General features: G+C 42.1%; 1 protein-coding gene across 1 annotated transcript; it reads right to left on the reverse strand.

Moving 5' to 3' along the window:
- Nucleotides 1–4,968: 4,968 nt before the first annotated feature.
- On the reverse strand, nt 4,969–9,042 carry LOC145458714 (uncharacterized). The gene is made up of 8 exons (XM_080337172.1): nt 8,856–9,042; nt 8,581–8,697; nt 8,036–8,098; nt 7,883–7,972; nt 7,601–7,806; nt 7,278–7,437; nt 6,563–6,669; nt 4,969–5,152 (listed from the first exon to the last, which is right to left on the reverse strand). Exons 1-8 carry the CDS (start codon nt 9,040–9,042, stop codon nt 5,075–5,077), a joined length of 1,008 nt encoding a protein of 335 aa, XP_080193298.1. The 3' UTR covers nt 4,969–5,074.
- Nucleotides 9,043–13,738: the final 4,696 nt, after the last annotated feature.

Genomic DNA, 13,738 nt, shown 5'->3' on the forward strand with positions numbered 1-13,738 from the left:
ATGGACACCCAATGTAGATGACATGTAGCAGTAAACAGCGTATAGCCTGAGGGGGGGTCTGGGGGGCAAACCCCCCCAGAAGTTAGGTTTATCACCCTATGGGGGGCCCAAAGACCAACGTTTGGGGGGGCCTGACGAAGTGCTGTTACGGCGCTGCGCAGCATAGGCGCAGACTTACGAGGTGGCGGCCACCTCGTACAAAATGCTCAAACGCCTAAGTGATTTGTGACCAGTAATTATAGTAATCAGACGAATCGATGCGACCTCGTCAGAGATGTTTTCGATTTCGATACACGCGTGTGCCAGGCGCGTAGCCACGGGGGTTTCGGGAGTCGAACTTCCCTATTTGAAACGCGAAACCCCGTCATTTTGAAATGATCATCCTAACTCTAATAATCAGTTGCAATTCAATAATTGTGTTATCAGTGTTCCGCGCAGCTGATTTGCGAGAAACGTGTTGTCAATTAGCGAGAAGAGTCTGTGATGATCTCCGGCTGAGATGGTCTCGAAATTAGGTCATTCGTTCCCGTTCTTGTGTGCGTAGCAAACGTCGCTAGCCTGATTTATCGAGTCTCGATCAAGCCTGGTTCCGCAGGCTTGAACATGAACATTGTTCAATCGCATCTGCATTGGCGGCTTCGGCCTGGTGTGCACTGTGCACGATATCACCGCTGGTCTACACAATAGCATCTGCAATAGGCCTGGAGTGGAAGTTATCATTGCTGGCCTAACTATCGCGTCTCGTGCCTAGCATGCTTTGGCTCCTATCTCTCGCTGGTTTGGAGACAATGCGGTCGAGTTTACGCTAATTAGTGATTGTTTTATGTCATATATTGATTAAAAAGCGACATCGCGAAACTGAATAACATCGAATCGCTGCAAACAGACTTTAACGTGCGTAATTAATTCCCGCTAATACTTGAAGATGTGTATCAATCGTGGCTCAAGTTCTGAAAGACGACAAAGGTTTGAAATCGGTGCCATCAAGTTCGGACATTTTGATTTGCGAAAACTGTCGCCGGGACTGCGTAATACGCGCGCGTATTTAATTGTTCACCAGAGATCAGGGACTCACTAATTGACAGCACTCCCGCAATTGAATTGATGCTATATTGGTAAATTCAAAACCCCCTAATTTTTCGACTGGCTACGCGCCTAGCGTGTGCTGAGAAGCACCATCCTAGATCCCCTCTTCCTGCCAGGCGCCCAAATAGACGTCCTGCTTTTCTGAAATCTAAATTATGTGCGCTCATGTTCGTTTACAAAACCATTCATGATCTAGCTAGCTTCGTGATAGTCTTGGTAATCGCAGCGCGAAATTGGAGGGTGTGTTGGTGTGTGCCTGCAAATTGGAATTCATTTCTTCTGCGCATATTCGTTTCTCTAGCAAGGCTTTGCCAGTGAGATTAATCGGGAAATGCAGCAATACAGCTTAAACACCGATATAATGAGAAAAAAATTGCCGCGACGAAAGCTACTCAATACGGTGTCAAACTCAAAACCCATTCGTGGCGACACTGATTAGAATACACGCTTTCTCGTTTGCAATCAACCATATTTCTTGTTGTCTACTTGATACATTCGTACTACGAAATTGTCGCACGAAGTCATTTTTCAGTGTTCCTTTCGTTATTAACGTGCAGTAGGCCAGGTGCTTTTCAACCTGTGTGACGGTTCGCACTAGTGCGAATGAAAAAAATTTCGGTGCGAATGACGAGCGTGGTGCGAATAGTGCGAATGAAAAATCCGGATGAGTGCGAACGAAAATTGTCCATGTTTCTCACTTTTTCCGTCGTGGAATAATTCAAATAAACACGATGTTAAGTACAGTGAGCCCGTAAATTTTGTCGTTTGGAAGCAATTCTGAAAACTTGTTGGTAGCTAGGCTTTTCTAGTTCACAAGTGAGGAACGCTCCCGGTGCGTGTATAATGCAAAGTTTGAGATAACATTTCCGCGCGAGGGGATTACGTCACTGCATGGAAAAAAGAAGGAGTTCAATCGGTATCAGTTGCTCACTTGCTCGGAAGTATCCACCGTATATGGTCGTGTTTGTATACGGACCTTATTGTAGGAATGTAGGTGATAGTAGCTGATGCCAGTGTTGACGTTTGGCATATTTGAATGCAAAATATTGGAATTTTGGCACACATCCATGTTGGCTAACAACAGAATTTACCGTTCTTCAACTATAACAATTAGCACATTAGATCTATAGCAAGTGTTGTTTACTCGTGTACCTAACCAAGGATTAGAGGCTGTTGTAAATAAAATTAGTGTAAGCATAGGCGCCGACTTTTATTTTTACATGGGGTGGCGAGATGAAAAAAGCGAGGGGTCTAAAATTGTTTCAAATTTATCAAGCCAGCATCAATTTACAACGGTTAAGCACATGCGTAAATGCTCATAATACATGGATAGGACAAGCTTCGTCGTGTTGACGAATTAACGCGCATAAGTGCGCGTAAGCTTGCCAGCGAGTCCAGCGGTTAATTAGCGATTCCTCGATCTCGCTCCAGTATCAACAATTCACCAATACGCGCGCGAACAATTGAATACGCAACCTCGCTGATGACGAACAATTTCACAACTTAATACGACTGAAGTCTGCCGTGGAATCGGTTCTGTAACGGCACCGATTTCAGGTGATTCAGGCCTGTCGTATCTTTTGATAACTCGGCCTTGACACACCCTTCTGATGTTTTAGTATTAGCGCTAATCAATTACGTCCGTTCTAGTCTGTTCGTGGCCAATTGCGCAGATTCAAAGTTATTTTATTCCACGCAGTCACTCTTAAGCCAGTATGACATAACAATCGCATAAGTAGAGATAGCAGGCAAATCATGCGAGGCCTGAAGCAGTCCCTATAATTTAGGCCAGCGTAGTTACTAGTAATGACATGCGCCAGTCCTGCTGTAGACTCGATAGTTCAGGCTGGTAACGATATCAGGCCTAGCCTGGTACACCTGATAGCTCATGCCAGTGATTATAGCGTGCAGGCCTGCATGCGGACGCGCTAAATCAGACAAGAGACGATAGCGCACGTCAGATGTCAATGACCCATTTTGCATACAAATTATTCTCGCTAATTTGCCGTAGGCAGCATCGATAATACGAATTAGTGAATTGGCATTTCAAAAGGACGGGATTGCTAGTTTTAAATGAGAAACTCACTGGCTACGCACCAGTGATGAGCGGATAGTGCTTTTTGAGACTTCGAATCCCTCCGACAACTTTAGTGTCTGAGGAAAACTCCCTCCGACTCCGAAGAGCTTAATCCCAGACTCCGAGATACTCCGATGAATCTCGTCAAGTAACCGAAACAGTGGCAAGCATGGTACATGGTACACATGGTACAACATGGTACATGTGATAATATGGTTGGTCTCATAGTATTGTTTACTCTCCAGTCCCCAATTGCAGCGCAGATGGCTGATTTTTATGCGCTTGGCAATCATTTTTGCATGTTACTCGTCATATTACAACTTCACAAGGTGTCAACCGTCTGTGTTTTGGTTTGTAATCATAATCAATAGTGTATTCTGGTCCGAGCTATCCAAAGATATCGGAGACAAAAGTTACAATACTCCGAAATTCTCCGAAAAAATATCTGTAGTGAACTCCGACTCCGCTCCGACTGTCACAAAATCGGCAAAACTCCGCTCCGAATTCACTCCGACTCCGCTCCGATGCTCATCACTGCTACGCACCTAGGGTTTTAATACCGACAACGCGCTGCTTACTTTCAGCCCGGGGCCTACGTAGGTCCAGATAAGCCAGTCGAATTTGATCGTGAAACAGAGCGATTTCAATTATCCAGGTGTGATTGCAGCAAGAGCAATATGGGCGCATGCCGCAACCTTATCAATAGAAATACAAATCCTGATGGTTTGAAAGTCGATCCGCGATATGGTTGCGCCCAATAGAGTCCGCCCAGCAATGAAGTTTTTTGGTTTCCGCTCAAACTAATCGAATAAATTCCGAATTTGCGCCACGAGAATCTTTTGTTGCATCAATACTTGACGACGTAATTCAACGCCGCGCACTGAACAATGCGCAGTATCAATAACAAATCAAACACTGACAAGACAAGTGACATCGAGGGAATGCGAGTGCATAAAACAGACAATAATTAGCAGCCTACAGATTATAGCAAACGAGAAAGCGCGCATCTAATCAGTATAATTCCGTCCGAGTCTGACATCGCGACAATTGTTTGCTCATTATAACGACGTTTGCGCTGCATTGCTGCATTTCCCGATAAAACTTAGCAAAACCTTGTTAGAGTAATGAATGTGCGCACTTGGCGCAGCAATGGCTTTCAATTCGCAGGCATACACATTACACAAACACACTGTCGTATTTCGCGCTCCAATTAAAAAGACTCACGAAACTGACTCAAAAATTATTTTTTTAACGAACTTGCGCGTAAATACATTTTGATTGAGGGAAGAAGAACGTGAATTTGGTCGAGAGAGGAGACAGTGGCCCATATTCAAGAAACCTTACTCGGTGCTCAAACTCATTTTGCGTCAACATTGCGTAAGAATCGGTATTCAGAAAGCGAGGCGAGAGAACGAGTTTGAGTTCGACTGGAGTCGAGCTTGGCGCTCTTTCGAGTTGTACTTTTGTGGTTATGGTATCCCAGCAAACACAGGTACAGACTAGGAATGAAGAAAATCCGTTTTTATTTGGGCGTGGCGGGAATGTAAGAAGACCCTGCCTTGTCGACTCGTTTCACCGTACTTCCAACGCTCTGCGAGATGGTGCATAAGGCCCCTTTTTCACGTACTTCCTACAATCTGCGAGACTGTCTTTATTACGGCTTGGCGAGAATGTAAAAAGATTATCCCTGCCTTGTCGACTCGTTTCTAGGTACTTCCTCGTAATGCCTCGTTACAACGTACTTATAACGCTCCGCAATACTGTCAATACTGCAGGCAAACATGATCTTGAGAACAAACAAATCATAGCTTTGAATTGCTGTTATTAAAAATTCAAACGAAAAGAAAGAACGTTAAAAAATTCAAACGAAAAGAAAGAACGAACGAAAAAATAACTTTCATTTCAGCAAGCTTAATAATACGTATCTTCAGCACCTTCATCCTCGTCTGAAGATATGGTGTCACTTAGTTTTCTTTTTTTAACAACCTCCTGTAAAGATAAGACAGAAACACCGATTAGCTAAGGCATTCATTCAGACTCCAGGGCAGACTGTGAAGCATTTGCTACAGGGCTAATGACATATCAAAAGCTGTTTGCTATGATCAACATCAATACTGTGCAATAGCCAAATGGATTATGTCACAAAAATGCGTGTTGGATGACGTTTTCTAAATGATCATGGTTCTTTGCACATAATGATCGACTACTCTTCTACTCTACTGTGCGTCTGTACTTATGATGAAGTTACTATTATAAATTTTCATTGTGATGTGGTGAACATATCAAAATTTTCCAAAGGTAAATTCAGACCAGGGGATCGAAAACTACGGCCGGGGGGCTCAAGAAACGTAATAAAAATATTGATAGAATGCTTACTAAAAATCTAAAAACTGCACTAGGCAAGTTATTTGTCTTATCATACTTCACCACGATAATTTTATATGATATTCTTACTCTGGTTATATTTTTATTTAAATGCTGACGCATTTTAATAGGTTTCAACTGCTAAACACACAGTAAGTCTAAACGAGAATGACTTTCGGATTTTACATTGGCTACTCCAGCAAGTGGCCACTCCAGCAAGTTTATTACTTTTAGTGATGCAGTTGGAAAACCCGATTCGCATGTGTGCTAGGTCCTGCAATAGCCTAGGACAGTGGTTCTTGACCGGGGGTTCACGGACCCCTGGGGGTCTATGAAGCATTTTCATGGGGTCCGCGAAAAATAATGTTTGATGAACATAATTTGTATTTTTAAAATTAGAGAAATCACGAGCAGTTTCGCTTCATAAACACAATGGCCATCTAAGATGAAATATTTTACTGTGCAAACCCATTTTAATTGCCAAATTGCCAATACCGTAAACATATTGCTGTTTCGAGATGTTTTGTAGGGGTTTTAGAAAAATCTGTTTGCAAAAATCCATTTTCATGTGATATACATAACCGCTATTCCAGAATAACTTCCAAGATGAGCTGCTCGACTTTAGGCTGGACGTTGTATGTTTCGTTTTTTTTTAAATTTTGGTGCCATATATATTGCGACTTGAGGTCATGGATTTTCGGTACTCGCTCATATCAAATCCACCACGCGGAATTTTGAGACTCGACCGCGTATTTCAAGAAATGCGGCTACAGAATTCGCTGTAAATTTATAAAAGTTTTCACAATTACTGCATAAATAGTATCGTGGTAAATTTAAGTAAAGTCATTTTATCGCTGTTCATTAGTACCCTGCAGCTAAAATTTCAATAAGGCAGATGACGGGTGTACGATAATTGATTTGTACTAAAACTTGGGGAGTCCGTGGAGGTCCGTGACGGTGCATAAGGGGTTCGCCAAGACAAAAGGTTGATAACCATTGGCCTATGATTTCAGTGAACATACGAAAAAATCCTACCTTCCATCGGCATCCCCCTTTCTGACTTGGGAAGTGCCGCAGTGCTTCCCCGATAACATGAATATAATCTTTTTCGTTCGTCCCAACATGAATCTTCTTGCAAGCTCCTAAAACGATTTTTAGAAGCGTTGACATCAAGAATAATAAATAAATATTCCGTAACGTTAATGATAAACGTCTATTGAAACCCTAAGAACTTTTCGCAATCCACTTATCCAAAAGCTACCGGCACGATAAAGGAAACACAACAGAGTTGAAGTCAATACCAAATGGAGAATAATCACACGATCATAGCGAATTTATAAATAACATCGATGGAGCAGGTACGTAGCAATAAAGCAGCGTATAGCAACGCTTGCGTAACTGTATCTCACGCTCGCATTACTGTTATACGCTGAATTGTTGCTATGTTCTGGCTCAATTGATGGTATTTCTAAATTTGACATTATTGTGTCATAATTCTTTATTTGGTTTTGAATTCAACTCTGTTTTGTTTCCTTCATCGTGCTGGTAGCTTTTGGATAAGTGGATTTTAATAGACGTTTATCATTAATGTACTTTTAAAAGCAGTATTCAAATTTGGTACCGCCAACCAGTTATACTATTTATTTTCAAAGAAAATTCACATTGCATGAAGCCTCAATAGCACATGAGCGGGGTTGACTAGACAATAAAAACACAGTGACATTTGCAGCATATCATGAGAGTCTCTTACGGTATATGATCTTGTTCAAATGGAGGTTGATGAAAGGGTCTTTCCCATTCTTTCCGACTCGGCTATAATTGCTCCAGACACCAGCACTGGCAACTTTCTTCATGATGCTTCTTGCTGACTGACCAAGATTGTCGCCGCCTACGGTACTGAGTGCAAATATCTGTTATGTCAATATAGGAAAAAAATTAGCTGACTGTTCATGACCGTCCACGTTCAGAGCAGAGTTGCATCTCGAAGATGCTAAAATACGCCTAAAAACGATCCAAGCATTACGATCGACAACTTTGCCTGATGAATTTCTAAAAATAACAGATTCAACATACCGCATCTCTTGCGAAGGCTTTGCTGTCATTCAATTTGTCATCGAACTTCTTTAAATCCTCCTTTGTGGTGAGTGGCTCTGGGATTATATCTTCTAGGATCAACTCTGATCTCTTTTTATCACTTCTTCCTCTTATGCTCTGCCTAATCTCCATCATGATAGGCTCCAATCTTTCCAAAGTTGCCTTCATTTCTTGCATGGTGTTTTCTGAAATTTAAAATTCATGTATCAATGGGATCTGTTTGACCAGCTGAAATCAAATTAGTATCTCAGAATTACATACCGATTCTAGCAGATGCAGTAATGTCTCCGCCAAATGAATACGAGTCGGGCATTTCGGAACCGTGACTGAATCCGCATTCACTTTCATTACCTGGAGGTTTTGTTGAATTATAGGTCAATAATTAGTGCCATACAAAAAGACTTTATTACACACCAAGCATGTTAACTTGACCGGTGTTCTCGGCGGGACAGGCTTTTTCAGTTGTTCTTTGCTTATCTGTAGGAAAATGCATTTCATTCATTTGCCAAAAAATACTTTTATGTCAGACTTGTAGGCTACAAACTAATAACTATCGTTTTCGATTGAAAATTGAGTGGTTCTAGTTGCGAGTTTTAAAAATTGAGTAGTTCTAGTTGCGCATTTTGAAAATTGAAAATCCAGTAGTTTCCACAAGTCCAAGTCTAAGTCTATTAGCGCAGTGGTTCTCAACCTGGGGGCGTGAGAGCATCTGAAGGGGGCGCGAAGAAGCGGTCAACTAAGGTTTTTCTATATATACCCCGATTTTCATACTGTTGAATTCTCTCATCCTCAGTCTCAGTCATAACCTTCCATGGCATCAAACAATCTGCTGGGGATGCTAGCATCCCCGTTGGATTTTGTGATATGACGATAAGGGGGGCGCGAAAATTTTCACTATCATAAAGGGGGGAGTGTCTAAAAAATGTTGAGAACCATTGGTTTAGTGTTAACACACTCACCATCGTGAGCGATCACAGTAGTGTTATGGTCACCAGAAGATGCCTTCGGATTCTTGTTTGATGACTCTTCAGTGTCTTGAATACTCGGTGAGTGAACGTTTCTCGAGCTTTCCTCACCTATTGCAAGATTCATTTTGTTATTGCCGTTAGAATGTGAATGAATATTTGAAAAACCAGCAGATAGGAAGTTCACATTGGAAACAAATTTGAAGTTACTAATCAATTATTTCAAAACTGGTTCACAAAAACTAGCAGCAAACAATGTTTGTGCATACCATAGGATGATTCATCTGATAATTCAGAGAATTTTTTTGGCGGCCGTCTTTCTCTCACGTTTTCAGCCTCTGATGAAGCCGATTCCACGTTACTAGTGTATTCCGATCTCGATAATCGTTGCTGTGCAACTCGCCAGTCCTCTAAAGATATTTTCCCAGCTTTGAGTCTTGGAATTACAGGAAACATTTCTGTGACCAAACCTGCGAAAGATTTCCTAATGCGCTACCCCAGCACTGAAGTTATCAAGCCTCAGAACGGCTTGCCCGGAGCCGAGCTCTCGGTCTTTGGTTGGTGTCTTGGGGGCTCAGATTATACCATGGCGAGCTCCGATTCCGAGCCTAATAGTGCCAATTTTATCGAGATTAATTTCGTACATGTTGATACACGCATTTCTAAGCATCTCGATTCGCGTACATTGCCATTGTGTTCTAGCTGTAACGCTGATTTTTCGGACATTTGGGTTGACCCCTACGAATCTCAACATTCGATCGACGATGAGCGCGCGCTCGCCTTAATGAAAGATACGGCACGCATACTGAACGGTCGTTTCCAGGTAGGCCTTCCGTGGCGGACGAAAGACGTGAAGCTCCCGTACAACAGAGCAGCTGCTGAGAAATCGCTCGAATCCCAGCGAAGCGGGACAAACCTGCAAAATCGGTCGATGCCATTCCATGTTAACATTCCATAGTCTGAGAAACTGAGATCTAATTCTATAGTAGGCCTATAACATTAAATTGGTGCGTCGTGCAAACCAGTTTAGCCCAGACTGGAATCGGTGGTTGTTTTCGACAACATGTTGTGCGTGACAGACGTATTTCTCTCGTGATTGGAAAATTTCATCCGCGTGACGGAAACACTTTTCGCTCTTTTTTGATTCGATACTGAATTACTTCTTAAACGACGCAATGTGCTAAAATAGACCTTGGTATACGTCGGACTAGTTTAACGCCGCATATTCGCTGTTGCGCGAATGCCACTCTTGCTTGCGTTCATTGTAAAGCGCAAGCGTCTTATTCTGGATCTGGACACTGGTATCGCTTTGTGACGTCAGCATAATTCATTAATTGGCGTGATCAGATGTAAATGCTCGCGTGACGTTGCGCGTGCTGTTGCCACCGATTCCACTCTGGGTTATAGGCTACTTAATTCAGTGTTGGGATCAAGTCACTACCTTCGAGTCACGAGTCATCTCAAGTCATTGCACATTTTGACTGGAGTCAAGTCAAGTCAATCGATTTTCGAAGGTGACTCGAGTCAAGTCAAGTCACTCGTTTTTTATAGGTGACTCGAGTCAAGTCAAGTCAAGTCAAGTCGAGTCACGAGTCAAGTCACAATTCAAGTCAAATTGAATCTTCGCGGTATCAGTGACGATTCATACTCATTACATTTTGCTAGCTGTGTGATAAACAGAATAATTGGCCATTTATCTTGAATAAAATAACGAATGTAAAGGTAAATATGCATGCAAGAAGGCGTTTTATCGCTCACGCACACGTAGAACTGCTAATAAAATGTGTGAGTAACTGTATAGTAGGCCTATAGCTACAGCTACTTGCTACAGTCTGTTATTATTAACCAAGAGGGTTGAATACGAAGCCACCAGAAGTTGAAAAAAATTGATATGATACAATACACTTCCCATCTACACATCCGTGAGACTATAGACGCAGAAATTATATTCGCTCGATTTTTAAATCATACGAGAGGGTTGGTTAAGGTGATCACTGTAATCAGTGTAAGAACTGGGCCGCCTAAAGAAACACCTGCGATATTTGCTATTGGATTAATCTACTGCTACTACGACAGCGTAAGCTGTGATCATTTCGGTTGTGGTCAATATATCTGTGATGTAACAATAGAGGATCAGTGAACGTACAATCAGTGAATGTATGGTTACTCTCAGAAATGACACAGGCGTGTCGCGAACGATACGAATAAACACAAAATACAGTGATTTAATCGACATCGTTTACTTGATGACTTGAAATTGACTCGTAAATTTTTCTCCGAGTCACGAGTCAATGCACATTTTTGAAGCGCCGAGTCAAGTCAAGTCAAGTCATTTTTTCAAAGTGACTCGAGTCAAGTCAAGTCATATGAAAAAGTGACTCGAGTCAAGTCATGACTCGAGTCATCCCAACACTGACTTAATTACTAATACATACTGATCTTATCAATACATCATATACCAGTGAGCAGCACGCTTATAATTTGGATATGACTTTGAGATATTGAACACATCAATGATCATACTTTTTAAGTCCTTACATACAATATCAACAGCTTCAAAAAATTCTTGCAGATTACCGTATCAAAGGATGTCATGAAATGATTCTGCGTCAATTTCAGTTATGACAATGCACTGTTGCACACCTTCATTCACTGCTATAGTTTGAATTGCCGGCAAAAGCAAGATGAAGCAGGAGCCAGCCCACATATACCCATACAGATTTCAGAGCAAACTGCTATATTAACGCACTGAGATCTCCTAATTCTAATATATATACGTTTGGTAAAGCACCAGCCGCCCCAAGCCAGCAAGCTAGTCGTGCCGCTTGAAACTGACGAACTGCTCTCAAACTCTACGTTCTATCTGGGAATATTCACTTAACAGTAATAACTAACTCACAAAAGACACCACTCCGAAGACTCTGAATCTGAATATTTATACTTCCTCTTTTTCGCTATCACCATCAGTCAGCACGCTACACTATACGCATGACTGGTCTGTCCAACCGAAGGTTCCGGAGCCGGGTGGTTGGACAGCATGTAACAAAACGAAGGGAAAATGATGTTTTCTAATGGGTATAACGAAGCTACCGCATGAGATCGAAGAGCAACGGATAGGAATTGATCGCGATTGAATGTACCGCAAAAGTCATCCTTTCTACGCATTTTAGTCATACCGGCGAGAGATAAAAAATTGGCATTATTAGGTTAACTACCGGATATAACTAAGCCTAATGCATGAGATGGAATAACACCGAGTATGAATTCATTCTGATTAAATGTAACCCAAAGACCATCCTTTCCACGTATTTCAGACATACCCCCGACACTTAGAAAATCAGAACCTAATGGAGATGATCCCGGATGATCCTTTTACCGTTTTGTGTTTGCTGGGATTCAATGACGATCTGAGGTTGGAGTCGATCTCGAAATGCGGCGTATGAGCAAGCGTTTTCCGAGTCAAGCCGTGGGCAGACTCAAGGCCTTACTCATTCCATTTTTTACGGTTGGCCCTGAATATATTGCGGAAATTGCGCTGTGAGCATGTTTGGTGCCTGAATTCACAATTTCAACTGTAATATATAGCACCGTTGTAAGAAGGAAATCATGTTCTAGCGCAGTGGTTCTCAACCTTTTTCACCTCGCGGACCGGTAAAATTTCAAAAAATGTCTGGCGGACCGGTGAACTTTCAAAATTGAAATGAAGCCAAAATGCAGAGTATGCAGCCGTGTTTTGCAATTATATGGTGCTAGAGAGTGAAATTTAGAGGGTTTTGATCGTATTTAATTATTATTCATGATGGCATCCATGTGATTTTATGGCAGTGAGTCTGCCGAGTCGAGGTAAAATTGCCTTGTCCAGATAAACGTGCTACCACCGAGAGACCTTTACAGTCTTTCGCGCCGAACGCCGTGGGCTTAACCGATCACGCCAATTCTAATAATATTCTTATTCTCTTTGACAATATCGAGAGAAGAATCGTATCGGAGTCGAACCAAGCACCTTTACGTGCTACATTGCTCATTGCCCACTGCCACCGGTAACAGGTTACTCTGGAAACTAGGCTACCTGTACGAATACAATGCGTGCCGCAAGAAAACACATTACAGCAGCTATACCGGCCACCCGCAAATGTTAGAAAAAATGTTAGAAAAAGTTTCAAATATGCTATGATTTATGTTCATTTGCGAAATAATTTTGAGCCCTATTCAAGCTCGGCCCCTCTCCAATTGGGCGGTTTGGGGTGCCCCCGTTACGGTCCTGCACAAAATGAATGAATCGAAAACCAATGATCAAACTGTGCTGCTTAGCGATGAGTCGGCTCGTATCTGTTCTGTGTACTTGTCACTTGCTTGTCGTCAAATGACACGTCTTGAACTTTAAGTCAAATCGAACATGTTTCCAGCCCTACTGTTACCTCACGAAGTTATGAATCAGTTTAAAATTTGATGTTTCATTTATTTTATCAATGAACATCTATGCCAGTCCGCCAGGCATATTAGAATTCCGGCGGTTGAGAACCGCTGGCGTATTGCATTTGTACGCATCGCCGAGGATTCGGTTCTTGCTAGGATTGGAGGATCGCTATTGTAGACAACAGCTTGTGTGTGGTTTTTCAGTAACATTCATCCTCCATTCGCTTCTACATATCCTGATTCTACGTTTTATATTAAGTGAAAAAACAGAGCGTTGTGAGGAATTAATCGATTTTGCGAATCCATCGAAAACCCCTGATGAAAATGTCCGCCGATTTGGGAATAGCCTACGCAGCCAACGATGAAGCCATACGGCGCTAGAACAGTGGTTCTCAACCGCCGGTCCGCGGACCGGTGCCGGTCCGCGACGACATTCCTGCCGGTCCGCGAGGTACATTACAATTTGATACTTTAATTTCAAGATGCAATGTTGAAGGCTTGTCCTTTGATAAAATAAATAAAACATCTTGTTTTAAACTGATTGAAAACTTCGTGAGGTAACATTGGGGCTGGAAACATGTTCGATTTGACTTAAAGTTCAAGACGTTTCATTTGACGACATGCGAGCGACAAATACAGAACAGATGCGAGCTCACTCATCGCTAGACAGCGCAGTTTGATCATTGGTTTTCGATTCATTAATTTTGTGCAGGACCGTAACTGGGGCACCCCAAAC

The sequence above is a fragment of the Botryllus schlosseri genome, chromosome 16, assembly GCF_051294905.1.
Source record: "Botryllus schlosseri isolate E-star chromosome 16, Bs_hap1, whole genome shotgun sequence".
In the NCBI taxonomy this organism is placed as follows: domain Eukaryota; kingdom Metazoa; phylum Chordata; class Ascidiacea; order Stolidobranchia; family Styelidae; genus Botryllus; species Botryllus schlosseri.